This window comes from Plectrocnemia conspersa, unplaced genomic scaffold, assembly GCF_051122295.1.
Source record: "Plectrocnemia conspersa isolate PC_06_02 unplaced genomic scaffold, ASM5112229v1 ptg000011l, whole genome shotgun sequence".
Classification (NCBI taxonomy): Eukaryota; Metazoa; Arthropoda; class Insecta; order Trichoptera; family Polycentropodidae; genus Plectrocnemia; species Plectrocnemia conspersa.
This window is the reverse complement of record NW_028277175.1, coordinates 29,918,162-29,945,750: the sequence shown is the minus strand read 5'-3', so window position 1 is coordinate 29,945,750 and position 27,589 is coordinate 29,918,162. Positions and strand designations below refer to the sequence as shown.

The window sequence follows — 27,589 nt, the reverse complement described above, 5'->3', positions numbered from 1 at the left end:
AAGAACAGTGGACGCGACCTAGAACTATAACAACCTTCCGGAGCCCACTTTTGGAGCTGCTCGAGCACCGTAGTTTAATTATATAAACACTTCTGCGAGTTGACAAAGAAACATATCCCAACGCTCCCAGAATAATACCTGTATTCCTTCAAGTATAAATATCGAAGGAATTTACGCTATACTTTTTCCAGCTTGAATTCATTACATTCATTACGCCTGAAATCCAAATAATAGAGCTAGTTTCTAGTATGCTGCAGACTAGAGCATCATAAAGAGTGCGCAATACTAAAGTATTCCTGAAGTAGCGCGTATACATTTTTAATGATCTAATGATAAAAGTCTCTGCAGTGCGCTGGCTAAATTTCCAACGTTCTATGAAAGTCACACCTTAGTAAAGGAAGACCTGTAAAATATTATATATCCGCCGATATAGTAGGAATATTTTGCCGGCATCGACGACCTTGAAAATGCAATTGTGTGACTAGCCACGTATTTAAAATCAACGTAATTTTTAACATATATGTACATTAGGTTATCTAGATTTTGGGGCACATACATACAGATACATTTATGAGTGGCGTAGCTAGCGTTTGTAGCCGCCTGGGGCGATTCTTAACTTAGTCCCCTTCCCCCCATACAATTATCTAATACAAAATCTGTAACTTAATGCATGTCTTTAATATGCCAAAACTTTTCGGGGTAGATGTCTCCTTTTAACCCCCATCCCAGCTACGCTGCATACCCTTCACATTTAATATGCTTATAAAAAATATCAGTTTTCAAGTTTAATGAAATATGGTAATGGTTATCAGGCATTTCATTATTTTAGCACGCGCTCGACTCAAAGAAAAAATGAGAAACATCTGGTGTAATTTCGACTTTTACCGATTCTAAGAAACCAACAAAAATGGCTGTAAAAAATATTTTTATCACGTATACTTCACTCTTAACTATTCATGTTAACGCATTCAGTTTAAGAACCACATTACACAAATGGTCATTCCATCGCGAAAATGCCGCCTCCAAGCAAGTGCCGCCCGGGGCGGTCCCTTGCCCGCCCCCTAGCTACGCAACTGCGTATACGTATAGAGAGTAACTTATTTATTTGAATCGAAAATTACTACGAAAATACGATAAAATAACTTCCTTGCGAATTTTCACGATGTATGTTTTGCTACGCAGCGAGGAAATTTTCGATTCTCTCGCTAAAAAAACTTTCGCTAGCTTGCGAATTATAGGTCGCGCCGCTCGTCTTTCGTAGATATCGAAATTGCAATCGTGCATAAAAGAAATCGTGAAATATTATTCAGTCGCGGCCTATAATATTAAACCGAGTCATTTTCTGCATAACCGTGTACGCGAATTTATTCAAATCATCTCTTCTACTTTCGATACGCTTTTATGACGCCGTTCCGCATTAATCGAAAACAGTGCCGCCGAATTATACCGGTATAAGTGCGCTTCCGAGACCACTGCGATGTTTTCTCGAATCGAACAACAAACGTGCGGATGTTGTTGCACTAGATTTTTGTTTTTCACTTCGCCAAGCGATGAAAAAATAGCCGCAAGACGAGCGTTGTTTTCGCGCTGTCGATTTCCATCTCCATATATTACAGAGGAAGGTCGATAGGTTCGCCTTTTCGCGGTCGCCCTTGCTTTTGCTCTCGCTGCAGCGGCGGTCTCGATTTTTTTTTATTTAATTTTACAATCGAAGACATCGCGATTTGGGAGCTAAAAGATCTAAATTGGTGGCAATCGAGTGATCGCTTCGCTAGAGGTGACCGCGTTCGAAGATGTCAAGGAGGGACGCCAAAGAAGCAGACTGAAACGAGACATTTTTTCTTCTGTGAAAAAACGAGGTAAAAACGTCTAATATACACATTCCGCTCGCGCCTCGTAAAAAAGCCGATGAATATGTATGTCGTTTTATTGTATAATAAACGAGTTTTATTATATACGCATGTCGAGAATCGCTTACGTAAAGGCATCAACGACTAATTGTCGAGCGTACAGTGAAAGGAGTTTTAATCAGATTAGATAGAAAAAATATTCGGCTACGTTATGATAATTCTAACGATGCATTTAGTCGGTGTTTATCGATCGCCAAGGTCGCATAAACGAAAGATACTAGTATACGGGTAGAAACAGGGACACGGTCAATTGGGCGACGGCGATTGGGCGACGGTCAAATGGGCGATTCAAAATGGGCGACGGACAAATGGGCGATGGTCTTTTGGGCGACGGTCTTTTGGGCGATAGAATAATAATGCATTACAAATAAATGTGATGTAAATCATGATCTTATAATTAATTAAATAATTAACATAATTTAATACATATTAACAAAAAAATATATATATATATGTATATTATATATATACGTACATACGAAAATATAAGTAATATTTTTTAGAATAGAATTAAAAGATGAAAACATTATTTGGTCTAAACAAAATATAATATACCTACATAAGATATAGTATGTATATATTTACTTATCATTTGTGCTTATTTAATCATAAAATATCACTTTAACAGTGATTTTTTTTATTCAAAAATTTTAGAGAGTTACCCGATATCATAAAACACTTAAAACACACGGCTTAAGTCGGTAATTTTATTATAAGTATACTACCTGATAAATGTTTATAGTAGGCCCTTACGCGAATTTTTTTTATGTTTTGAGCCTTGGAAACTACTCTGAGAACAAACCTTTGGAATTTCCAAAAATCGCATATTTTACAGTTATCTATTTTAAATTAGATAGGATAGTTATATAATAATATAATAACACAGAACTAACGCTGATAAGTGTTTATCATGGATTTTGCCCTTTACGCGATTTTTTTATGTTTTGAGACTTATAAATTAGTGTGAGAACAATCTTTTGGAATTTCCAAAATCGCATATTTTACCGTTATCTATTTTAAACTGAATAGGGTAGTTATATATATAAATATAAAAACCTAGAACTAGCGCTGATAAATGTTTATCGTGGGTTTTGCCCTTTCCGCGAATTTTTTTTATGTTTTGCGCCTTGGAAATTAGTGTGAGAATAAACTTTGCGAATTCACAAAAATCGCATATTTTACAGTTATCTATTTAAAACTAGATAGGGTAGTTATATATAAATATAAAACCCCATAACTAGCGCTCAGTATACTTTTGAATTTTCACTGAAAATGTTCGCAAAAAGTTTCGTTGCGTCTTTGAAAATTATTTTTGTCGTGGTTTTTGTCACTTTGCCACAGTGTCATTGTGTCATTGTGTTTTTGGTAAAAAATTCAGTACAGCAAAAAAATAAGTATGTGTCTTTTTATTCACATGTGGGTTATATTTTATGTGCTATTTATAGATAATTGGTTTTTATAGATCATTGTTGAGAACGACCAATTTGAGTTACCACAGTTTATATTTTTCATAAATGGATAATTCAGGCATAGTCAAAAAGACAAGGAAAAATATGTTTTTAATGGATATCTTAATAAAAAGAACAGACCAAAGAATTTTTATAAAAGTTTTGAGGTACAATAGAAAAAAATATCATAGAATATTTACATGGTATTGTATATAATTATAATATGAGTTAATAATTTGAAAATAAAATTGTTTTTAGCATTTAATATACTTTTTCGTTTTAATGTATATTTTATTAATATTTACAATAAAGCAAAGCGTGCAAGTTTTTTCTGTCGCCCATATGACCGTCGCCCAAATAACCATCGCCCAATTGACCGGAATCGCCCATTTGTCCGTCGCCCAATTGTCGCGTACCGGTAGAAACAATCTGACCCTATCTACCCGTACTTTCTTCTTTCTTTTACGTTTTTAGCGTCTGAAATATTTATTTGACAATGAATGTTGTCCTAAGAATCGAGCTTTTAATATTCTAATCACTTCGCCGAATATAATAAAAATAATCTTTGAGAGAACGACAAAACTATATGTACAATAAAAGTGGCATTTAGAGAAGGATGATTTTTTTGTATACCGCACTGCAAGTTTGACGTTTTATAATATATATTCGAATTCGCTTAACTGGACCACTGGTTTATTGGAACTGCTGGTTATTTGGGCCAAATCCTAAAATAACATAAACCAAATAAGGGAACTATTTCGGTAATCTAGGACAGTAAATTTAAATAACGAAGAGGTTTTTAGTAAATTTTGACAATAAATGACGATTTAGCATGTTAAAATGAAAATGAAAACTGTGTAGATGCAATTGTTAAAGTCATTAATTCAAAGCTTCAAACAGTAAGCGAAGACATTGACAGTGATACTGTTATTATTATTATTATTTTATTTAGCTAAATAGCTAATTTTTACATCAAACAAATTTGAACTAAACATACACATAATATATAACATAAACAGAAAATAAAAAAATACTTAATATTATAATTTATTTCTTAATACATGAAGGTGTTTTTTTTATTCCATTTAGGAAACCCGTTACAGTTTTGTTTTTGCGGATCGCCCTAGGAATATTATACTTGCACTACACTCTCTGGAAGTTGTCCGAACCGAAGTTCAACTGAAGTCGACAGAGGTCGCCGACTTCCACAAATTTCATATGCCGTCCGGACGGCGGCTGTGAATGACGTCCGCACGGCGGCTGCTGGCATATTTGCACGCGATCGAAAAATGTGCCAAATAATCGCAATTTTTCAATTGTCATATTATTAAAATTACGCTACTGATAATTATAAAAGTTTGTGTGGGCACTCACCAATACAATATCAGTGAAAACTTTTCGGTCGTAAATATTCAATTTACGCAAAATCTTTGTCGGCTTTGCAAAATGCCATAAGGCATAAAAATGATACTTCAGAATACGAACACCACATCTGTGACTATCCTAGAATTTGTCGCCATCGATTCTAAATCAGAATTCGTTATGGTGTGACATTTATATAAACCGATCTAGGATATTAGAAACGATTTTTTTCCACAAAATCAAGTACCACTAATTATTTTTCACTTATTTAATTTTATATAAAAAAAATATAATAACGATATCTGTTAGAAGAATATACTATCAAAATATAATTAATCCTTTTTGCTGCCCAAAAATATTCAAAGATATCAGTAAGAGTCTGTTGAAGTCACCGATAAGCATGTGGTATTATAACTTTACCACGTGACTACCATGCAGCGCTCGACGTGCGTGTTGACCATAAGACGCCTACGCGCATTCTGAATTGAACCGAGCTACTCGTTCTATCTCAGTTTGCAAAAAAACATATCATTATGTCTCTCTTTCTCGTCACTTAACACGCGAGAGAGTAAAAGGGAAGTATCTCACCGCTCGCGCTCGAAAGAGCATCTCCGACTTCGGTCCTTTTGCCGACAATGTTCGGAAGTGCTCGAAGCTGGCCAAGTCAACTGAATTACTCCCACTTTACCTCTCGTTCTCGGTAACCTCGGACAACTTCCGAGAGATTTTAGAGCGGGCAAAACTGAACTCACTATATTCTCCGTCCTTGGCCAATCTTGGCCAACTTCCAGAGAGTGTAGTGCAGGCATTATTATACAAATTCACACTTCCGTACATAATTCCTTTTCTTATACCTAACTATCATTAAATTGTCTCTATTTCTAGTATTAAATCTATGTTCATTTTTATTTCTTATTAAATACTTACTAAAATATTCTGGTGACATATGATTTTCTAACTTATATAAAAATACTATAAATATCTAACCATTCCAATTTATCAATCGTACTTCTACAACTAGTAACATATTATTAGAGAAATTAAAACATATTGGAATAATAGGACCAACGGTAAATTTATTAAAAAGCTATTTAAATAATAAACAACAATTAGTTGTAATAAATGATACACAAATCGAATGTGAGGTGGTTAATTTTGGAATTCCACAGGTTTCTATTTTGGGACCTTTATTAATTAATCTATACATAAATGATTAAACCCTATGTAAACTTGCAGAAAGGATTCAACTGTAAGTATACGATACAAGGCTAATATATAACTCTAAAAAATACATAGACATGCAAAGAAACATACAGAGTGATTTGATTCATATTAGTAAATGGATGAGATTAAACAAATTAACAATTAATGACAAAAAAAACTGGATGATATTTAATGATAATTTTGATATTTCAATCACTGTAAATAATTCTCTAACTACAAAAAGTGATAATATAAAATTCTTAGGTCTACTTTTAGATTGTATAACCATATTGATTATATAATAAAAAAAACTACCAATGTCAAAAATTGTATACAGGTTTCAAAATATATTATCGTATAAAACTAGATTCAACATTTATTATGCATGTATTCATAGTCATCTAACATATGTACTTATATGATTTGCTCTTGAGGATTTACAAGTAAATTAAAATCACTTCAGGTTTTTTCAAAATAGTGTTATAACATTTTTGTTTAATTTGTTTTTCGATACTCACACGAAAGACATACCTATATATGAAAAATAGGCGTTAATATGCTGCCCTAAAATGTATATGAAACTCAATTTGTCAATTGCGAAACGTTCATTTGATGTTCAAACCCAAACCTATCCTAAAGAAAGTTCTAAAAATAGGTTTAGAACATTAGGTCAAGTCCAAACTAAGCCAACTCATCTGTCAGGGAAAAATAAACATAAAAAGTACAGACACGTTGCATCTCACATATTGCTCCATAGTCTGTCTGCACTTGAATATTACATTATGTTTCAAAAATATGATAGTTATCCTTATCGATATTACTACGGACTTTTTATATGAGATTATTAGTCAAAGCATATTCAAACCGAATTTTGGTCAATAGGAGAGCGCAAAAACAATTATCACTTCTCAGAAGTCAAAAATTCACGACGAAAGCAATAAAATCGTGTCGGCGTTTATAATAATAATTGTTTTTGGCGCTCTCCTATTGGTCAAAATTCGGTTTAGATGTACTTCATTCGATTCTCAGAAAGTCGTTATATTGCTATAAAAAGTCTTAATATGACTAGATAACCGAGCCTTTCCACTGCGACGCGACGGTACGATTTTATTGCTTTTGACGTGGATTCTAAACAGAAAAATGCATGTCATTAAATGTAATACTATGAATTTTAATGGAATCGAAATATTAAAAAAACGACCACTTACTAGCCAAATTTTACCCCCTCTGAAATGACGTCTCTGTGTCACTTTAATGTTTATTTGATAGTGAATATTTACTTTTGTCCTAAGAATTGATCTTTTAATATTCTTATTATCGATCAATTTTAATCGCTGCACCGAATCTCAGAGAGCTATATATATATATGTGCAATAAAAATGGGCATATAAAGAAGAGTGTTTTTTTTCTTACCTCACTGCCAATTTGACGTTTTGTAGAAAATTTGATAATTACGTCGAGATTCAACTTGTGAAAAAAACTCAAACTGAAGTGTGTTTTTTATTTAAAAATTAATGTACATACTACATATATATATAGAATGAACCGATTCTATAAATCCAAGGTGAGGAGTGCGGCTCTGCATTTTATTAATAATATAATCAAACTGTAGTTGAAGTTGCTCACGAGCGAAACGATTAATAAACGTCAACTTTAAACCTGCGTAATTTTATTTTTAATTATTATTTAATTACGTTCTTTGTTTATAGATAATCTATACGAGTCGTACGAAAGTAAAAGCTATCATCTATACGAGGTCGAGTATATAATAATCTTTTAAAACAATCCTGTTTATTTGCTTAGAAGCATAAATTCGTCACTAAATAAATGTTAACGTTTATCTTAGATGCAAAGCGAGACAAAGTACTGTGAATCGATTCATATGTATAAATAATTTAATCGTATATAATGCGATAATATTATGCTCATGCGTCAATGGATGAATTTTAAACGTCTCGAGGCTAGAAGAATATTTTTTAAGTTAGATTACATTTTTTGCTGGTTACGTGACTAATAAATCGTGATCCAAATTCATTCTTGTAATTCATAAATAACATTACAGCACGAAGTTCTGATAACATTTTTGATACCGTTTATTGGATATTGGAATTTTAATTAGAACAAATGTGAGGATTCTTATACTTAAATATATTTTGTTTACGACAATAACGAAAATAAAAGGATAACTAAATAGCTCGAGTACATTAATAGATTTAGTTTTTATCAGTAGTAAAAGGGTACAATGTAAAGTGAAAACAACTCTAAGAATTACCGATCAAAACATATGTAATTAATGATAGAATAAAATTAAAATAATAGATAATGTAGATAACATGGATATTAATATGATATGGAAAATATTGTGGATAGTAAAATATATAGTCAAGTTAATTTTAAAACAGAATATCGATATAACCGCTGTTTAACTGTCGAGAAACAGAAATATTTTTAATCGAGCGTAAAATGAGACCACGCTATGCATTTTTGTCATTGTTTATGCACGCATACAAACTCATTTTCTACTCATACCCGATGACGCTAAGCACCCACAGTTATCCAAACGTTCGCAATAAATCATAATATATTTTTTTACAAATAATAATAATAAAAAATTATAAAAAAACATATCTATAAAAATTAAACCTAAACTCTCTCGATGATAAGTAAACAAATACTGATGCACGATTGAAGCGCCGTCTGATGCGTGCATCAGAGCGTGAGGCACCTTGCCCTGGCTCTCTCGCTGTGTCAGACGCATTTGTGCATCTCGCCGCACACGTGCGAGAGAAAAGAGGATATACTCGCCCATCTCTCTCTTGCGAAATTCTCTGACAAAGCGGTATAGTATGTGCGTGAAAGTTAATGATGTTAATGCTAAAAATGTTTTTAAGATAAGAGTTGAATCATATATATTTCAAATAATAAAAACAAAACGAGTGGAATATTGCATGAAAAATGGAAAACAGACCAACAATGTAGAAATATGGCAGTCAAAGCATTAAGAATAGCTAAAAAATGAAAAGTCGTTAGATGAAATAAAAAGTGACCCAAATACGACGTGGAAAACAATAAAAAAAATAATCCAAATCCTTATATAACAGCAGAAAAATTGAATACTGTTGAATTAAATGTAAAAATATTTTCGGGATAGATTCGAGACTGTTTTTTAGGAATAAACACGTATTTTTCGGGTCAGAATTTATATTGCATGGGTCAGAATAAATATTAGATTTATATTAATTGGTCAAAATTGAAATCAGACCAGTCAGAATTAATATTAAATGGTAAGATTTATGTTGACATATGGTCAGATTCGAATTTTTCAGTTGGACATAGTGTTATCGTTTAATATTGGTACAACTGTTCGTTTACATCTAGACAGTTCTGACGCGCCAACGCTGAATCAACAGCTCTTGTCAACACCAACTATTAGACCTTCGCTAAGACCACCATTGCGGTGAATGATAATCAAAGTGTAGCATTCTAAAGTAAAACAAAATTCATTTTATAACATGGTTTTTATTTATTAATAATTACAAATTTATATAGGAAAAGGAAGGCGTCTCGCTATCGCTCGCGCCGACTTTCACTGTAGAACCAAACAACCTAACCTTTTTTTTTAATGATATTGTATTGATTTGTTCTCATTTCGGTATATCTTGTAATTGTCCAGCATCATCCAATCTATGACTAACTGTTCAAAAAGCAAAGACGCATATGTGAGTACCACAATGAGATAATAAAATAGGTTAACTTCAAGTTTCCTTGTGACTATGGCAGCAAGTTACTTTATTATGACCATGTGTTATATTTATTCTGACCGAAAATTGATTTTAATTCTGACCATAATAATAATTTAAATTGTGAAAGTAATACCTAGAAAGTGGGTGCTTTTGAAGGCAATGTTCCGCTCTTTTTATTTATTGTATAATATGTATAAAAAAGAGCTAAAGAAACTTACTTGAAATACATCAGTATATAGGTACATACATCTGTAGCTTAGTTCAGATTCATTATTTGAGGTCAGTTTTTATTTTTTTTATAAATATATTCTTGCCCCTTCCCTTCCCCCCCCCCTCTCGGCAGGCCTGGGTATACGTGAAATAGTTTAATAATTATTTAAAAAAAGAAAGCAAAAAGTTTTGCGTATTCCAAAGAGAAAATAATATCTCTGTGTACCACAGGGGTCCAAATTAGGACCATTGCTGTTTAACAATTAGGTAGATTAGCTAAATAAATCAATAAAATAAAAATAATAAATATATAACTTGACTTTTAAATTATAAGTTCTATCGATATTAATTCACGTACGTGTATAATTTGGTATTCGCGTTGAAATAGTGTGCCAAATGCATACATTGCGAGTTATCTTCCCATAGTTCATTCTATCGCTTTTCACAGTATTTAGCGAGTAAAAAGCACAACAAGTAAAACAACACACTCGTTAAACTTAACCGTGACTCGAAGCGAATCGACGATCATTACACGAATTTCAGTCCTCACGTCGAATGACGAATACGAACCGCGAATACAAAAACGGACTGCGTCGTCTAATTAGGCGGACTTTCGAGCTAACGTTAAATTCTGTACACGAGCGATATTTCACAAGTTACTCATAACGTCGAGTGAGTGGAAAAATAAATTGGCAATCGTCGTCGATTCGTCGTTTGATGCGTTCGAGTTTAGAAATCGTTAATTGTCCATTAACGGTCACGATGCAGCTTTTTCGCGTCTGGTAAATAAGGTCATCGCATGCTAATCCGCCGCCAGAAAACGCGCATTAATCGCAAAAAATAGGTCTGGAAGTGTTTACAGAGAGACACGCCCGCCCTATATAGACATGCTAATGTCTACGCTGATTATGTATTCGATTCGTGAATTATGGGCCGAATTTGAATACGATACCGTTTCTATTATTAATACCTTTTCTGAACATGCGCATACGTTATACGCGGTCGTAACAATCGCGACTGCTCGAAACGACCTACGCGCCTACTGCGTTTCGGATTCTACTCTTCTAAACTTTTCGCCAAAATTTATTGAAAAATACGTCTCATCGACCGATATGTTGATTTATTCCGCTTCTCGGGTTTCTAAACGCATTACCATAAACCTTAGCGAGCCGACGAAAACATCCTATTTCATATATTATATCCGATTCGGATCTACACCGCGAAAAAACTGTTCAATATTAGCGCAACCTCTTTTTCGACGACTTATAAAGTAACACATGTTCGACGAAAGAAAGGTGAGATTTGATCGATCGATATCGTAATTTTGAATCTATAAATATATGCGTTTTTAACGCAGTTTGTGACTATATACGTAACTTCGCCGAGATCATTACTGTATTTTTCGTTAACGAAGATTTTAATAATTGATGAATTGTAAAAACTAGTAAGAGCGCTCGGTTTCAACTGTTGATGTCTCCTATGTAAAACTATATTTATCTATCTCAGCTATTTTACATCCGAAACCCTCCGGTAAGAACGATTTAAGTTAGCTGATTTTTAAGGGATTAGCGAACCAACATTCGATCTTCCTGTGCAGTTGTCTTTGGCTTTCTTTCAGTTCTTGGCTTTAATTTGTAAGAACCACATCCGTTTAATCATTTCAACGTATTTTGAACAGCGTGTCGTAAAGAAGTACTGTGTTTATAGTCAGTCAATAATATGCAATATAGTCCAGTCAAATAAGGGTTTAACCTCGGAATGAAAGATAACAAGCTGAAATTTTGCACAGACCTTTGTTTTGGCGTTCTAAAGATAGGGTGAAAAGTCTCATAAGATATCGTGTCTGCTAATCAAGATATTAAAGGTCAAAGGTCATAAAAATCGTTTTTTTGCAAATATCTCGCCTCCTTTGTGTCTCATGTCATTAGATGTTTCACAAAACTTATAGAAAATAAAATTTTCTACAAGTTTGTCATAATTTATTTCTTCGTATGGTTAATGGTTTTCGAGATATAGCACGGGGAGTGGGAAGCGCGCATCCGTTTATAGGATAACGCTATGTAAACTACGGAGCCAGAGTTACCTGTACATTCTTCCACAGTTTCATAGGAAACATTTCAAATTGTTATCTGCTGAATGAACCCATCTATAGCATTATAACTTTCAATCTCCATATCTTCAAAAATCATCATCGATAATGCAAAAAGTAATAGCGTGTGGCCTCTGATACTTCTTGCAAAAGCGTGACCATCCAACATTTTGTCGACAGAATTCGAAGCATAAATTGTACTGAGAGCTTCCTTGATTCCGCTTCCATTCATTATATACCCTATGCATACAATAAAAGACATAAGCATATGAAAGCCTCCTAGTTTCACAACTACTCTGGACAAGTCTGAGTTAGCATCTGAAGCTGCTACGATTTCACGTGCTTTTATGTACAACGGCTGATCAAAAGTTATTAAGCATGTTCTTTGTTAATGTTTCTTGGCAGTGTTTATAGCGCACTGTAATGTGGTGTAAATTGTGTCCATATTACTCGCAGGATGATGAATAAAAGTAAGAAACAGAATCCGAGAAGTTACAAAGTTCTCATTGTTTTTTGTAAGTTGTTCAATAAATCCATTCCACCCTGACAACGGTGAGATATTTTTCCACTTTCCGTACTTCCACAACAAATCAACTACATTAAATATTTGTTCGGTTAGTTCTTCTACATCATTAAAATTTTGAACTTGAATCTCTTGCTCAATCCGGGTACGACATGATTTTCATACACTAGAAGGGGTATATGTGATAGTGCTGCTAGCTCCTTTGCACTTGGTTTTGTTGTAAATTTCTTTATGCGGTCATCGGATATAACTTCAGATTTTGGAGTTATTATTTTTATCATTCCCATTATATGAACAGTATTATAGCCATCAAGAGTATAAATATTTTTCTGCATTATCCGCTGCATACTGTACTAAGGCACTTGACTCTGATGGTTGATTACGAGGCTGTGGGTGATAAACAGCTGAAATTTAACATTTTACAGTATCACTATATGAAGCGAAAAAACCTAAACTTGACAAAACATCCAAAAGTATTTTTGGATGTTTGGCTTATCTATATTTCTTCTATGAAGAAATACAGATAGGCCTATTAATAACTGCGAAGAAAAGGACCGTTTTCGTATGGAAGTCATTATAGCATGACTTATAGCTGTGTATTTCGTTTTAAAATGCCCCGTCTTTCCTTTTCTGTTCTTTATAATAACTTCTTGCAGAAAATATAATAATGTTTTCGGAATTTCTTCATTAATATTTTACTCGGGGGCGGATAGGACTTGGTCTCAACAACAGAAGATCGAATATCTTCTCTAATAATCGCCGCAGCAGCTTCCACTACTCGCAAGTGTTCTTCTTCCGAAGTGCCTTTTTTATTTTCATACCAAGCTATGGATAAAATTTAAGCTTGAGCATCGCGAGAAGAAAAAATAGGGAATGATCCAATCTTCGTTGTAATTATAATATCAGTTAAATATTTTTCTCTTAATTTGGAAATGATCTTCATATCATCTTGTACATACTCCGTAAGGACATCTGTCAACTCTTTCAATTTTTTCGCACAAATTTCCTGTCGAGCAATATTTCATTCTTAATTCCTAATAATACAACGAAGAAAGTAATAAAATTATGGTTCAAACGACTTGCCGAGACCACTTTTTTCACGATTGTTTACTTTTTCAAAGCTTATACCAAGCTAAGCAGGTAGAAATACTCGCTGGATTCTATAAACGGATGTACGCCTCCCACTCTTCGAGCTGTATCTCAAAAACGGTTAATGATACAAAACAAATATTAAAACCAAACTTGTAGAAAATTTTATGCTTTACATGTTTTGTTAAGCATCTAATGACGTGCGACGCATAAAACGCGAGATATTTGCAAAAAAACAAATTTTGTGACCTTTGACCTTTTATATCTAGATTAGCAGACACGATATTTTATGAGACTTTTCACCCTGTCCTTAGTACATCAAAACGAAGGTCTGTGCAAAATTTCAGCTTGTTATCTTTCATTCCGAGATTTAGCCTTTATTTCGCCTTATTTGACTGGACTAATATGCGAATGCAATAAAATAATATTCGCTCTTTTCGCGTTCTTTTGTCATTTTTTAAATGTTTATATAATATTCAAAATAAATTATTAAATAAAATAAAACGACAAAGTTTGAAATCACACATAAAAAACAATAAATTCCTTTGTAAGTTTTTAAAATTACGGTTAAAACTACGTGCTAAAATATTTCGGTCAAACTATGCACTTGTAAAGAGTTACACGCCATTTTACGGGGTACCTCATTATAATGGCCAAAGCTGTATATATATATATATATATATATATATATACATATATATATATATATATATATATATATATATATATATATATATATATATATATATATATATATATATATATATATATATATATATATATATATTTTAAATTGTTATACATTTAATGCTTTTGGCTATCGTGGCGGTTAACCTGCCAGGTCACGGTGGTCTTAATTTTAATAAATAAATTAAATATTCTGTCCGAAAAAAGTCAGACGTTTCACCACAATCAGTCTCTCGCGCCTAATTATGGCAAAAGGCTAAAAAATTCTTAAAACGCTTGACATAATTTCAAAAAACTTGGTGTATTTCTCACTGATTTTTTATGAAACGGCGCATTGCTGTTTTCATCATGTTTAGGATGGATATTTCTGCATTTCTATGCTACATAGATCAATACGGTTTGTGAATTCTACATTTGTCAACAAAGTTCAATAAACAGTATATAGAATTTTTTATCTAATTAGTATAATATTTGCGCGAAGTAAACCGCAAAAATATACCCTAAAAAATTCAGTTTTTTTTTAATATTTCTGTGTTTCTATGTTGTGTAGATCAATAAAATATTAGAATTCAACAAGTGTAAATATTTGTCAATATAAGTGCATAAAAATATTTTCGAATTTCCTATCGACAATTAAAAAATTCGGCATGTGCAAAAAAAAACACTGGAAAGTTAGCGAAATTTTTTTTGGTATGCTACGTAGATCAATTAGATGTTCGAATTCTACAAGCATGAACATTTTTCAACACAGTTTGCTTAAAATATCAATATTCCCATTGATTACAAAAAAATTAGCTTCTGCGCAAAAAATACGAGTGTAAAATATGCGGACTTTTTAGCCTGGTTTTAAAGATACAACCGCCGAAAGAGATTCTAAAAAAAATGTTATAAATTGCGCGAAAGTTCTTTAAATCGATTTAATAAATCTCAAGCATATCGACTCACCTGCATATGTTGGAAAACTGTTCATTGAATACATAACAACCTCGGGAAAATGTTTAAATAATTTTGAAACATTTGTTTCCTCCACCACGGGAACCTACGTGCGCAAGTATTTAATATTTCACATATCATTATTATGTAATATATTTATCAAGTGCTTAATATGTCGCGATGTCACCTTTTGTTGCAATGATTATTTCATTCGGCGTTCTACTTATTCATGTCAAAATTCGACGGCGAATGTGGAACTAAAATTTACAATTGCGAAACGTACATACTGTTCAAACCCAAACCTAACCTACACGAATCAACCAAACCTAACTTGACTTAATGAAACTTCCGAAGTATTAGAACTTTCATCATGTCCAACTCAACTCAACTCTCAGGAAAAAAAAGCTATGTTTTAAAAATATGATAGCTATTCTTACCGATTTTACTATGTACTTCTAATATGAAATTATTGGTCAAAGTATATTCAAACCGAATTTTGGTCAATTGGAGGGCGCAAAAAACAATTATCACTTCTCAGAAGTCAAAAATTCACGTCAAAAGCAATAAAATCGTGTCGGCGCGAGTACGATTTTACCCTTTTCAAAAGACTCACCGGTTTGGAACTCGTGATAATATATATTTAATTTATTATTTTTAGGATCCATTGCAGAAAATGCTTCTTAGCAAATACCTGTACTTCCAAATGCTACTATATTTTTCGTGAACTGATTAATCCCTCAAATTTTTGGAGTAAGCTTCGATTAAATTGCTGGATATTTTCCGACGCAAATATATTTTCAATTGCAATCGATAGCGTATTAAAATGGATGTTAAGATGCGGTTAGTCAAGAAGTAGTATATTCGATTATTCTGTTTATTCAAGAAGAAGAATCTGAAGTCTTCGCGGGGATTCCACCTCTATGTCGACCGATAATAAAGTGTGTCTCTATTCTTTACTGTTACGAATGTGTGCGGTCAAGTGAATAAGTGTTATTTTTAAGAAATCTTATTGCCCACTCTTACTCCTCAGTGCCCTACTTACTTTGGAATATAATTTATACGGCCCCCAGATTTTCCGAAAGCTCACGGTGCCTACTTTGGGAGCCTATGCCATAGATTATTTTTTGTATCTTCACTATAAAGCTTTTACTTTTCCTATTTCAAAAAAAATCATAATTACAATCTAGAGGCCATAATTCAGCTTTAAACGAGTTAAAAATAAACGTCTTTTATATTATGCGATTAAAAATAATCGCCAGGTATTCTCCTTATAGTAATTAATCGGTGAAACTGTGTATTTTTATAATAAACTATTCGAATGCATTACGACGCAGTCTTTATATAATAATAATTAGTAAAATCCCAAAAACTGGAAACGTTCGATAATTATATACGACACGCTCTAAGCAAAACCTGATATCTGCGTTCTCTAGAGACAAAGAGGTTGAGAAATGTCATCGATCAAATGTTTTTTGCCAGTTTTCAAATGACATTTGCACACTCTGTCTTTCGCATAATCGAATATCGCCACTTTTCGAGTGAAAAGTGGCGATATCGCAAAGCCACCGAATCGTGTCCGTCGAACGGATTCGAGTGTCGACATTTACGATCTATGGTCACTTTTAACTGCAGTACGCGCCCTCGGTGAACGACGATGGCCTTTCATCCTTGAAAACGTCACGATCACCTGCTCGCGGCCGCTCTTTAGACGATCTATTGTGTTTCGCCTTTCACCACCGTTTCAAAATGCTTTCGGGAATCGCCGATGCCCTAACGCGACGACGACGATTTAAGATCTCTTCGCTGACCTAGCTCTCTATTCGTTCAGGTGGTGCAGGGCGTCGTGGTGCACAAGGAGGAGCCTCATCTGGTGCGGAAGCGCAGCTTGGATCAACCTCTGAGGATAGTCCTCCACTACGACCATTCCGTGTACAGGTGAGATTCGCGCGCGTGTACCAGTCCGACGTCCGCTCTCACCTTTTCTCTTTCTCGTTGCAGGCTAGACACTGATAAATTCGATCTCATAAACGTAAGTGCACGACTGACTCGATGCATATTTTACGCCTCGCTCTAAATTTACACTCGCTATCGTTTTAGAACACCATCCTACCGCAGTCCGTGCACTTTTGGGAGAAAACTTTGATGGTTAGGAAGACCGGCGACGTCATCAGATTGAACAGGTAGGTCCGCTTAGCGAGAATAATAAACTAGATTTCTTTTTTTAGTTATTTTCTTCGACGATCTCCGAAATTATCTTATCTGTTAAAAACCTACACTACTATAAGAAGTAATGCGTCATCTTTCTCCGTATTTTCGGTATCTTCGTATCGTATTTCGATCAAACATTAATGTTACAACTGAAGTCGGCCGAGACCTACGACTTCGAGTAAGCGACCACACTGCCGCAAATTTCATATGCCGTCCGGACGGTGGCCGTGAATGACGTCCGGACGGCGGCTTCTGTCACGTACAGCTGGCATATTTGCGCGCGATCAAAATGTGCCAAATAATCGCAATTTTAAAATTGTCATATTATTAAAATTACGCTACTGATAATTATAATAGTTTGTGTGGACACTCACCAATACAATATCAGTGAAAACTTTTCGGTCGTAAGTATTCAATTTACGCAAAATCTTTGTCGGCTTTTGCAAAATCCCATAAGACATAAAAATTATCTGTGACTATCCTAGAATTTGTCGCCATCGATTCTAAATAAGAATTCGTTATGGTGTGACATTTATATAAACCGATCTAGGAAAATACATAAGGATATTCGAAACGATTTTTTTAACAAAATCAAGTACCACTAATTATTTTTTAATTATTTAATTTTATATGAAAAAAAATATAAAAACGATTTCTGTTATAAAAATATACTATCAAAAATATAATTAATCCCTTTTAGTGCCCTAAAATATTCAAAGATGTCAGTAAGAGTCTGTTGAAGTCTTCGATAAGTATGTGGTATTATAACTTGACCACGTGACCACGATGCAGCGCTCGACATGCGTATTGACCATAGGACGCCTACGCGCATACTGAAATTGAACCGAGCTATTCGTTCTATCTCAGTTTGCGAAACACCATATCATTATCTCTCTCACTGTCGTCACTTAACACGCGAGAGAGCGAAAGGAGAAGTGTCTCACCGCTCGCGCTCGAAAGAGCAGCTCCGACTTCCGTACCTTTGACTTCGGTCCGTTTGCCGACAATGTTCGGAAGCGCTTGAAGCTGGCCAAGTCAATTGAATTACCCCCACTTTACTTCCCGTTCTCGGTAACCTCGGACAACTTCCGAGAGATTTTAGAGCGGGCAGAACCGAACTCGACCGAAGTAACCCACTATATTCTCCGTCCTTGGCGAACCTTGGCCAAATTCCAGAGAGTGTAGTGCAGGCATAAGTAAATCGGCCAAGTTCGTTAGCCGGTCTGCAGTTGTTCTCTCTTCTCGTTGCAAGCAGTGATAAGTATATCGAACGTATATCCGTATCGTGTGCTTTAAAACTAATGTAGAGACGTAAACCCAAACTTGCTATCTCATTCTCAATTATGAATAATGATTATTTATTTATTAAAATTAGGACCATCGTGACAGGTTAACCTATTGCGTCAAAATTGCCAAAAGTATAAAATTTATTACAATTTTAAAATTCAAACAAATATATACATATATACGTATGCATACAAATTCATATTCGCACACACATATACAAGAATAACAGACACAAATAAATTATTTCACTGAAATGACATATTTTTAAAAATATCTTCGGGATAGATTCGAGTCTATATTTTTTAAATTTTATTCGAGGGATGACCCGAGAATTTCTGGTTTATAATCAGGAACGTCATTTCAACTTTTTCCAGAGAAAGAGGGGCAAAAGTTGGCTAGTCAGTAATTGTTTGTTTTATATTTTGATTTCAATAAAATTCATAGTATTTCATTAAACGATACGCTTTTCTGGCCCAATTCAAGAGAGGGCAAATGCCCCTTCCCATCCCCCCATATTATAAATGTGCTGCTGTTACTGCTGCTGTACATTTCACACCACGTTTTTTTTTTCAAAAAATGATCCTTCTATTGATTTGAAAACATTTTGTTCCAAGTTGAAAGAATCAATTGAGAAAAGGATGCTAGATAGAAAACAAAGTTTGCACTTTGGGCTCGCGTATTTGACCAGAAATATTGGCCTATAACATTTAGAAAGATGGATGAATTTTATATCCATTTCTTGCTTTTGATTTATGCTATGAAATATTGATTTTGATACACATATGTATGCTATGAATTTTATTTCCATTCTGCAAATGAATCTAATTATTAATCCAATAAGAAAGAGCCTTGTCCAACTTTTGTTTATCAAACTCGCTGAACCACCTTTGCCACTTTTCGATCCTTCGAAATACGTTTATCTGTGGTTTTTCAGATTTCATTCGGCCATAGATACCAACACTAAAAATATTAATCGAGACGATTTGTCAGACGAGAATTGAACAAAGCTTTAGAAATATATATTTTTTTACAATTTAATTTACGTTTATTCTTCAGTTGTATATTTGTATTTGTTGGTTTAACTTTAGATTTGACATGTCTAAATGAAGAAAAAACATGATTAATTTTATTTATTTTTTTTATGCACTTTGTGGCATAGAAAAAGCTGCTTTAAATGATATTTGAATATAATTATCTTTAGTAAAAAGCTTGACAAGAAGTGAGTTCCAGCGCCTTTTTTGTTTAAAAAATAGTCCATTTGTATTAGAGTAATAATATTTTTTTTATTCCATTTCAGAAAATGCTCAAGCAGACAAGTTTTCGTGAAAGGCGGTAGGACCCACTGCATCGGATCATGTCGGCCCGTGACCACTTGCGGGGAAGTTCACGTGCCGGAAGAACACTTGAATGTAAGGACGACTCGCAGTATCGTTTTTGTTGCATTTTTTAAACAGCCGCGTTCGCATTAGCATTCTCGAGGCCGCCGATAGGATAAAATGTACGCAAGTCGCAGAAAGATTATGCAAACGGTTTTTTATCCTTCGCCTTCGATTTATATGATTGCGCGTTTGACCGTCGCCTTGTAAGAGTTTTCTTTCGACAGCCGTGCTACGTGTGCAACGCCACAGGCCAGGCGTGTGGAGCAGTGAAGACCGGCGACGGGGAATCCGTCCCGGGGCCGGGGGCGGCTGACGCCGACTTCGTGCTCTACGTGTCCGCCGTCGACACGGAGAGGTGCAAGCGCGGCCTGACGGTGGCCTACGCCGCTCATTGCCAGCAGGAGAGCGCCCTGGACCGGTGAGTTAGATTCGCGACCTCGACTCGTTCGCTGAGACTCACCGACGCGTTTGCCTCTCCTCAGACCCATAGCGGGCCACGCTAACTTTTGCCCCAACGAGCTTTCCATCAGGCCGCAGGACTTGGGTTCTATGCTATCTACGGTCCAGCACGAAATGCTGCACGCTCTGGGATTCAGCGTGTCTCTTTATGCGTTTTACAGGTATGCCGCTGACTTTTCCGATTAATTTTATAATATACACGCGTTCATACGATCATTTCGATTCTTTCAGAGATGACGAGGGAAATCCTCTGACGGAGCGAAGACTGGACACGGGCAGTCCGCCACTGAATGAAGAGTGAGTTCCGTCGTATTATTTTTATCTTCCGTCTATATTATCGTTCGTTCACATTTCAGACTTCAAATTCACCAATGGTCAGATAGAGTGGTGAGAAACATCACCAGAACGAAATGGATCGTCAGAGGCGGCTACGTGAATCGAAACATGCAAATGATGGTCACGCCTAGAGTCGTCGCAGAAGTCAGTTCATTTACATTTTTTAAATTGCATTCGACAACTTTTTTTTACGAATATTAATGAATTTTAGGTTCGCCGACATTTCGACTGCGACTCGCTAGAAGGAGCGGAGTTGGAAGATCAAGGAGGAGAAGGAACGGCTCTGACGCATTGGGAAAAACGAGTTTTAGAAGTACCACTATTGCTTTTATTGTATCGTGTTAAACTTATAGATAAACTAGTTCATCTATAAAACATATTGAAAAGTTTTTATTCGATTTATACACGTTGATGGAAGTCGATTAATTATATAATATTTTCCTTATTTTTGAACATGAATAAAATTGTTTTTTTTTTTAATTTTGATCAAACCCGAATAGAATATCGTATTAACAAATATTAAAAAAATAATTATCAGACAGCAGGGTAAAATGAGAATATTGTGTTATATCGGTAAAATATTTTTAAAACACTCGCAGACACCGTGAGTTATCCGAGCTTCGTTCGATTAGAAAATAGATACCTACAACACAGACGACGATCGCAATCACTTTCTTCATAACTAGTACTGTCATTTTCGTTAATCTTAGTCTTTTTCTCTTTGGTTCCGGTTTATCTTTCGTTTACTTTACTTTCGTATCTTTACTATTTATTGATATCATATTATAGAAAATTAATTTTTTAAAACAAAATATATCCATTACGATTAAACTTTTTTATTTGATTTAACAATATTGATATTTTACCCGCGTTCATTCTGCACCAACGTTGAACCTAGGCAAAAGTATCAAAATAAACGCTTAAAAACTTATTAATAAATGTGCAACTGATGATGACGAGGCCCAGAAACACTCATATAGGTGTCCGACTTATTAACCCTTTGGCAGTAAAGTTAGAATATGTGTCGAACATTCGGTGTAAATTGTAAAAAACGTTCTGCCATACAATTCTATAATAAATCGATGGCAGCGCCACGGTGGCGAAAATTAGAAACACTAATAATTCTTTGAAAAATATTTAATTTTAATATATCTACAAATGTGTTTAAACAAATTTCAAGAGATGTCGTTAGATAAAGGTTTTAACTTTTAAATCATTTTCAACCTTAAAATATATTAAACAATGTGATATAAGGCTCAAAAGTTGATCTGCCATCTGCTCGTTCGCCATGATGGCTGAAGCAGTCAAACGCGGTGAAAGCGTTAAATCTAAATATCTAAATGCTATCCTTTTATTTGCTTTTTTTTTAAAAGTAAAAGATTATTTTTCAATAGGTTAAAAACTAATTTGTATTCGTATAAATTGCATAATATCGGAAGAATGAAGATTATATCATTAGATTTTTTAGTCCCAATGTAACACTGTTGAGTGATCTTTTTGCATAAAACTTTCGAAATACATATGTATATCAAAATATTTAATTTTTTTTGAATTTAAATTTTTATTGTTTAAGAATGAAGCCATGACGGGAACGCACACTCAAAATCCGGTATTCTCTCGAATCACGCTCGCCCTCATGGAGGACACGGGCTGGTACCGGGCCGACTACGCAAACGCTCAACCCTTAGCCTGGGGAAGAGGCCTCGGATGCGAGTTTGCCAAGAAATCATGCAAGGAGTGGATCAACAACAGCACGCTTAAGTGAGTGATTTTATTAACTTTTAACAAATTCTGTATATAACGTATGTGCAAAACTAGATATTAACTTTTACGCTCGCTCTTAACGCGGCCGCAGCGACGACTTAGACGACGAAAACAGGTACGATTGTAATGTTGCACGTCTCATGCGAATCTATCGCTTATTACGAATCGATTGACCTCCGTCGTGAATCTGTTCAAATACACGTTTTCACTTACAGCCGAAGGTCAGCTCATCCGTTCTGTCTGAGGGTGAAGAAGGATCCGCTGCAGACCGAGTGCTCTCAGCAACGAGACAGCGTAGCGCTTTGCAATTTGATCTTTCACAACAATCCTCTTCCGCCCGAGTATCAGGTTTGTCAGACGTTTTCGTCCGGTCTTTCTCATATGACTCGATCTCGTATCGTTTAGCATTTCGACGAGATACCTGACGCCGAGCCGGGCACTGAGGGCAACTACGGCGGCAGCGTGAGTCTCGCCGATTACTGTCCGTACATCCAGGAGTTCACATGGCGGTACCGCAGCGTCGCCGTCAGAAGTTCGCGTTGTTCTTTCCGCGACAACAATCCGAGTAATACATTCTTTACTATCTTACGTCTCGTCTTTATTGTTTATAAATGTTCGATCGTCATTTCAGAGGTTGATAAAAATTTCGCATTGGAAACGTACGGAGAGAAGTCGAAATGTTTCGATCACACCAATCAAATGTGGGAGCAGAGATCGTGTCGACAGGTAAATATTCATTACACCGGTATTCGTAAATCGCATCTATCGCGTACGATCGACGTTGCAGGTTCGACAGTGGCAGCATTGGGGTTCGGGTTGTTACGAGTACAGATGCGAAAACGGACGACTTCACATTAAAGTGGGAAACTATTCTTACGAGTGCTTCCACGCCGGTCAAGAGCTAGCCGTGCGCATTCTACGGTTGGGATGGCTCCACAGAGGGTCGCTCAAGTGCCCTCCTTGCAAAGAAATATGTCAGCCGGAGTTCGAGAAGCGAGGAGAGCACTGCAAGATGGGCGACGAAGCCCCTCCGAACAATTTCTATCAACGGGACGAGTTGCAGTGCGGAGCCGCTCAGCCCACGTCGCGTCCCAACATTAGCCTGCACGTCATGGCCGTGTCCATCAGCCTCGGCATCGTGCTCTTCATCACCAGCTTCTGCCTGTGCAGCAACACGGCCATCCAAGCCGCGCAGAGCGTCGCTGAGTTCACCAAGAAAGCCAGGGACAAAATAACCAACGTCGGTCGGGACGGCAAAGGCGGAAACGGAAAGAGGCAACTCTCTCAGGCGCGATTCAATCTAGAGGAAGTCGTCATCGTGCACGGAGCCGAAGGCGACACCGACGGAGTACCTAAAAATCCTCCGATCGATGATGGTTCGCACGACGTCATAGTGCAGAGCCACGCGACGGAAGACGGACGAGTTCCCGACGAGCGAAAAGAGTCGGATCGACCCAAAGACGCTGACGATTTAGATTACGCCATGTCCCCCAACAAAGTGGCGTATTTGACGTATTCACCGTCCGAATATCACTCGGACAGCGAGATTCAAATAGCTTCCGAGAAAAATAGGCGCAGAATCAGTCACGTGATACGCTCCGTTGACGATTACACCAACGAGACGGAAAACAACGGAGCGGACTCTTTCAAGAAAAGCAGCATTAAGAAAAAAGACGGCAACGAAGCGAGCGGGCGGGTCTCGGAAGATTCGAAGAAGAGCGATGAGATAAAGAGGCGCCGCAGCAAAGACTCTGGCAAGAAAGACAAGAAAAAAGACAAGTTCAGCGAGATAGACCTGGATGAAGAGCCGCGTTACTTCGAACTGGACGAACCGATCGGTGTCAAAAAAGACGCTTTCGCTCCGGAGAAGAGGTGCTCGACGTCTGGCCTCCCGTCAGAGAGTAACAAGAGCGCCAGGAGGTGATCGTAGGTCGCTGCGATTGCGTTCCGAGTCGTCGTCGATTATAACGAGCGAACGTGATAACTCAATCTGTCCGTCGATAACGAATATAACGTATTGTATATAGTTAAGATAGTTTAGCGATTTAGCGATTAGTTCTTGCATGTGATACGCGGCCGATTCTCGTCTCTCGAATTTTAAATATATTTTTATAGTCATTCCATATAGTCATTCCATAAGGACGGAATAGCGCAATCTGTAACCTGTCAGACTAGCAATTCTGAGGTTGCCGGTTCGAGTCCCGGCAGCGGCACTTGAATTTTTATTTATAAAAAAACGCACTATTATTAAAATAACCGGCCTTAGCTACAGTGACATCTTTGATTATAAATTGTGTTACACGTAATAATTTATAATTAAATATATAGATGTCGCCGATTTCCAGACCAGTCTGGTGGTTAATACTTGTAGGTATTCATTATATCAGATTAACTCACCCAGTTGGTACGGATTTACCCCATTGTAACGTATCGGGCTTACGCCCGTCAGGTTACAACGGAAGATTTAAAAATAAATAAATATAAATAATAATATATTAATGACGAATTAGAAGCGTATGTTTCGTAAACGAATGCAATAAACAATTATTTCTAGTAAAAGTTGTTTTATTTGTACGTATATAAATAGATCAAAAATGTCCTTCGGCTCTCATAATTCGTAAGTTTTCTTTATCTTTTTCGTCGTGCAGTCTAAGCAATTCTTCGGCCTCTTCTATCAATCGCAGAGCTTCGGAGACGTCCAGTCTGAGCTTTGCCAGTTGATGCCATCGTAAGCTGTAAGTCTTTTTGGCGCCGTCGGACAATTTTAAAAATAAAATTATTCTAATATGGTTCCGGAAAAAATCAATTTTCGTTTCCTTATCTTCGTTTTTGACGTCGTCCGTGTTTCGTTGACTGAAAGAAATAAACATTACAGTGAGATTATTGTTGCGTAGATAAGATAACTTGTTTTTATTCTAATAAAGTTACTCGTTTAGATATCGTCTATTATATTATTGATATTTCAAAAAATGATCTTTTTTGTTATCGTAGTGATGTAATGAGTTGCTGTTGGAGTTTTTATTTTTATGGATGATTACGATTTATTGCTAACAAACGTTTAATATCTTAAATTATATGTAAACTAATGACAGATTTGAAATCAGAGCATAACTTTATAAATCAGCTAAAATTTTGGGTCAAAAAAAATGTTTTTAAATATAATCCCAAGTAGCTGTAATTGACCATAACAAAAAACTTAGGCACATTAGCAAAAAACTATTTACAGAAATAGATTGTATACATTTTTACAATTTTATACTTACATAAACAAATTTAAAAACTATTTTGCAATTGGTTTCACTTTTTCTACTTTAAAATTTCATAATTATAATTAGAGCGAAAATCTCAAAATTAAATATATGATATGTAACAACTATGATAATACTCTAATTTACTCTGAGTAATATTGCCATACATGTACGGTGGTCGAAAATTCAGTTTTGAAGTACCCGAGCACGGTTACATGACAAAACGTTAACTGAATAAGGCTGCAACGTTTGGTGTGGAGTAAGATTATATGTTGTATTAACATTTTGTCCCCGGCAAAATGTTAAGATGACACAGTGCTAATGTTAATTAAAGTTATTTATTAAATATTAAACTAATATGTATTTTAATAATAAATGAATATGTATTCTATAATATTATAAAATAGTATATTTACAAGATATTAAGGTATATTTACACTAGAATAAATATAATTTCACTAACTAAAACGTATCAAACTATTGATTTACAATTTAACTGTTCAATATCATTAAAACTGTATTTGTTCACAAATTCACGGAATTTCGACATCATATCGTTTAATAAAATACTACAATATTTAAAATAAAATATAGCTTTTATTGTTCCATTCGTTTAGGTTAGGTTTGAGTTTAAATATAAGTAATATACATTTACATATATAAAATATAAAACTCACTACTCAAAAGGTTAAAAAAGCAAATATAAAAAATATAATCGACGATATCTTAATACGAGAATGTATAGCAAAATGAATAATGTGTAAAAATATTATCAAGAATACCAATAAGATATATCGATCATCCATCTTGTACTGACTATCGTCGGGTTTATTCCGATAGCTTTAGGAACTTTATTAAACACCTCCGGATTCCAAATTATGTTTAATAATTCCCGACTGCAATCTGCCGATAACCTTTAAAAAAATTCGTTTAAATAGATCGCTCTTCGAAGCTTAAATTTCAATTGACTCACTTTAAAGATACCAGATAATCGTAGACTTCTTCGAAAGGCGGTCTGTGCTTATCGGCGAGTGAAGCTTCTCTGTACAAAGCGTGCACCAGTGACCTGATCGCCACATAATGCGTCATATTCGAAACGCCTCCCACGCGAGGAGTTTGCCCTTCCATCTCCTTCAGAGTCACTGAAGGCGAATAAAAAAAATTAAATTAGCACCAAATATGTAGTACCACAAGAGACTCACGCAAAACAAACGGCTTGAGATCTTTTTTATGAATGTTCGGAAACGTTTGCGCAAACTTTTTCAGTTGAGTCGTGTCGACGAAGAGCATCTTTTCGGTGAAGGTGTATTCCATAATATTGAGCGGAGCCAAATCATCTTTGAGGTTATCTTCACTCGCCATCTTGTCGATGTGGATGCGACTTCGTATAGTTTAAACTGAATCAAACACAGTTTGCGAAATGCACTTTCGGCGATCGCAGAGAGAGAGCTGTCAAAACAAACGTCAAACAGTTCGACGGTAGCCTTAAGATCAGATATTTCGGCCATGTAGAAACGCTACCCTTTTTATTGATTTCTAGATTATAATTATAGATTATTGTCTATTTAATAAATTGTCTCCTAAAAGTGTAATATTATTGTTTATAATAAAACAACAAAAACAATTTGCGGTAAATCGTAGACTGAGGTCAATTACGCGCATTTAAAATTTACGATGGTTTGAATTATTGCGTATTTAGCGCTTTTAAAGA

At 35.3% G+C, this 27,589-nt stretch overlaps 2 protein-coding genes across 3 annotated transcripts in view; one reads left to right on the top strand and one right to left on the bottom strand.

Moving 5' to 3' along the window:
- Positions 1 to 25,189, top strand: part of Invadolysin (leishmanolysin-like peptidase, invadolysin) — a 31,792-nt gene extending 6,603 nt beyond the window's left edge. The window contains exons 2-15 of the mRNA XM_088198107.1: positions 17,026 to 17,132; positions 17,196 to 17,226; positions 17,295 to 17,377; positions 19,990 to 20,101; positions 20,296 to 20,489; positions 20,554 to 20,691; positions 20,762 to 20,827; positions 20,887 to 21,010; positions 21,078 to 21,179; positions 22,440 to 22,627; positions 22,846 to 22,978; positions 23,036 to 23,195; positions 23,262 to 23,356; positions 23,418 to 25,189. Coding sequence (XP_088054233.1) covers positions 17,026 to 17,132; positions 17,196 to 17,226; positions 17,295 to 17,377; positions 19,990 to 20,101; positions 20,296 to 20,489; positions 20,554 to 20,691; positions 20,762 to 20,827; positions 20,887 to 21,010; positions 21,078 to 21,179; positions 22,440 to 22,627; positions 22,846 to 22,978; positions 23,036 to 23,195; positions 23,262 to 23,356; positions 23,418 to 24,554 — 2,670 coding nt within the window. The 3' untranslated portion in view covers positions 24,555 to 25,189. The remainder of the gene's footprint in view (positions 1 to 17,025; positions 17,133 to 17,195; positions 17,227 to 17,294; positions 17,378 to 19,989; positions 20,102 to 20,295; positions 20,490 to 20,553; positions 20,692 to 20,761; positions 20,828 to 20,886; positions 21,011 to 21,077; positions 21,180 to 22,439; positions 22,628 to 22,845; positions 22,979 to 23,035; positions 23,196 to 23,261; positions 23,357 to 23,417) is intronic.
- On the bottom strand, positions 25,178 to 27,440 carry LOC148230240 (uncharacterized). Of its 2 annotated transcripts, XM_088198112.1 has the most exons (5): positions 27,324 to 27,440; positions 27,081 to 27,290; positions 26,852 to 27,020; positions 26,661 to 26,792; positions 25,178 to 25,483 (listed from the first exon to the last, which is right to left on the bottom strand). In XM_088198112.1, the coding sequence occupies exons 2-5, from the start codon at positions 27,238 to 27,240 to the stop codon at positions 25,219 to 25,221; spliced, it is 726 nt and encodes a 241-aa protein (XP_088054238.1). In that variant the 5' UTR covers positions 27,241 to 27,290; positions 27,324 to 27,440; the 3' UTR covers positions 25,178 to 25,218. The 2 variants fall into 2 exon arrangements, with proteins under 2 accessions (XP_088054238.1, XP_088054237.1); XM_088198111.1 differs by having other exon boundaries at positions 27,081 to 27,390.
- Between the last annotated feature and the right edge of the window lie 149 nt (positions 27,441 to 27,589).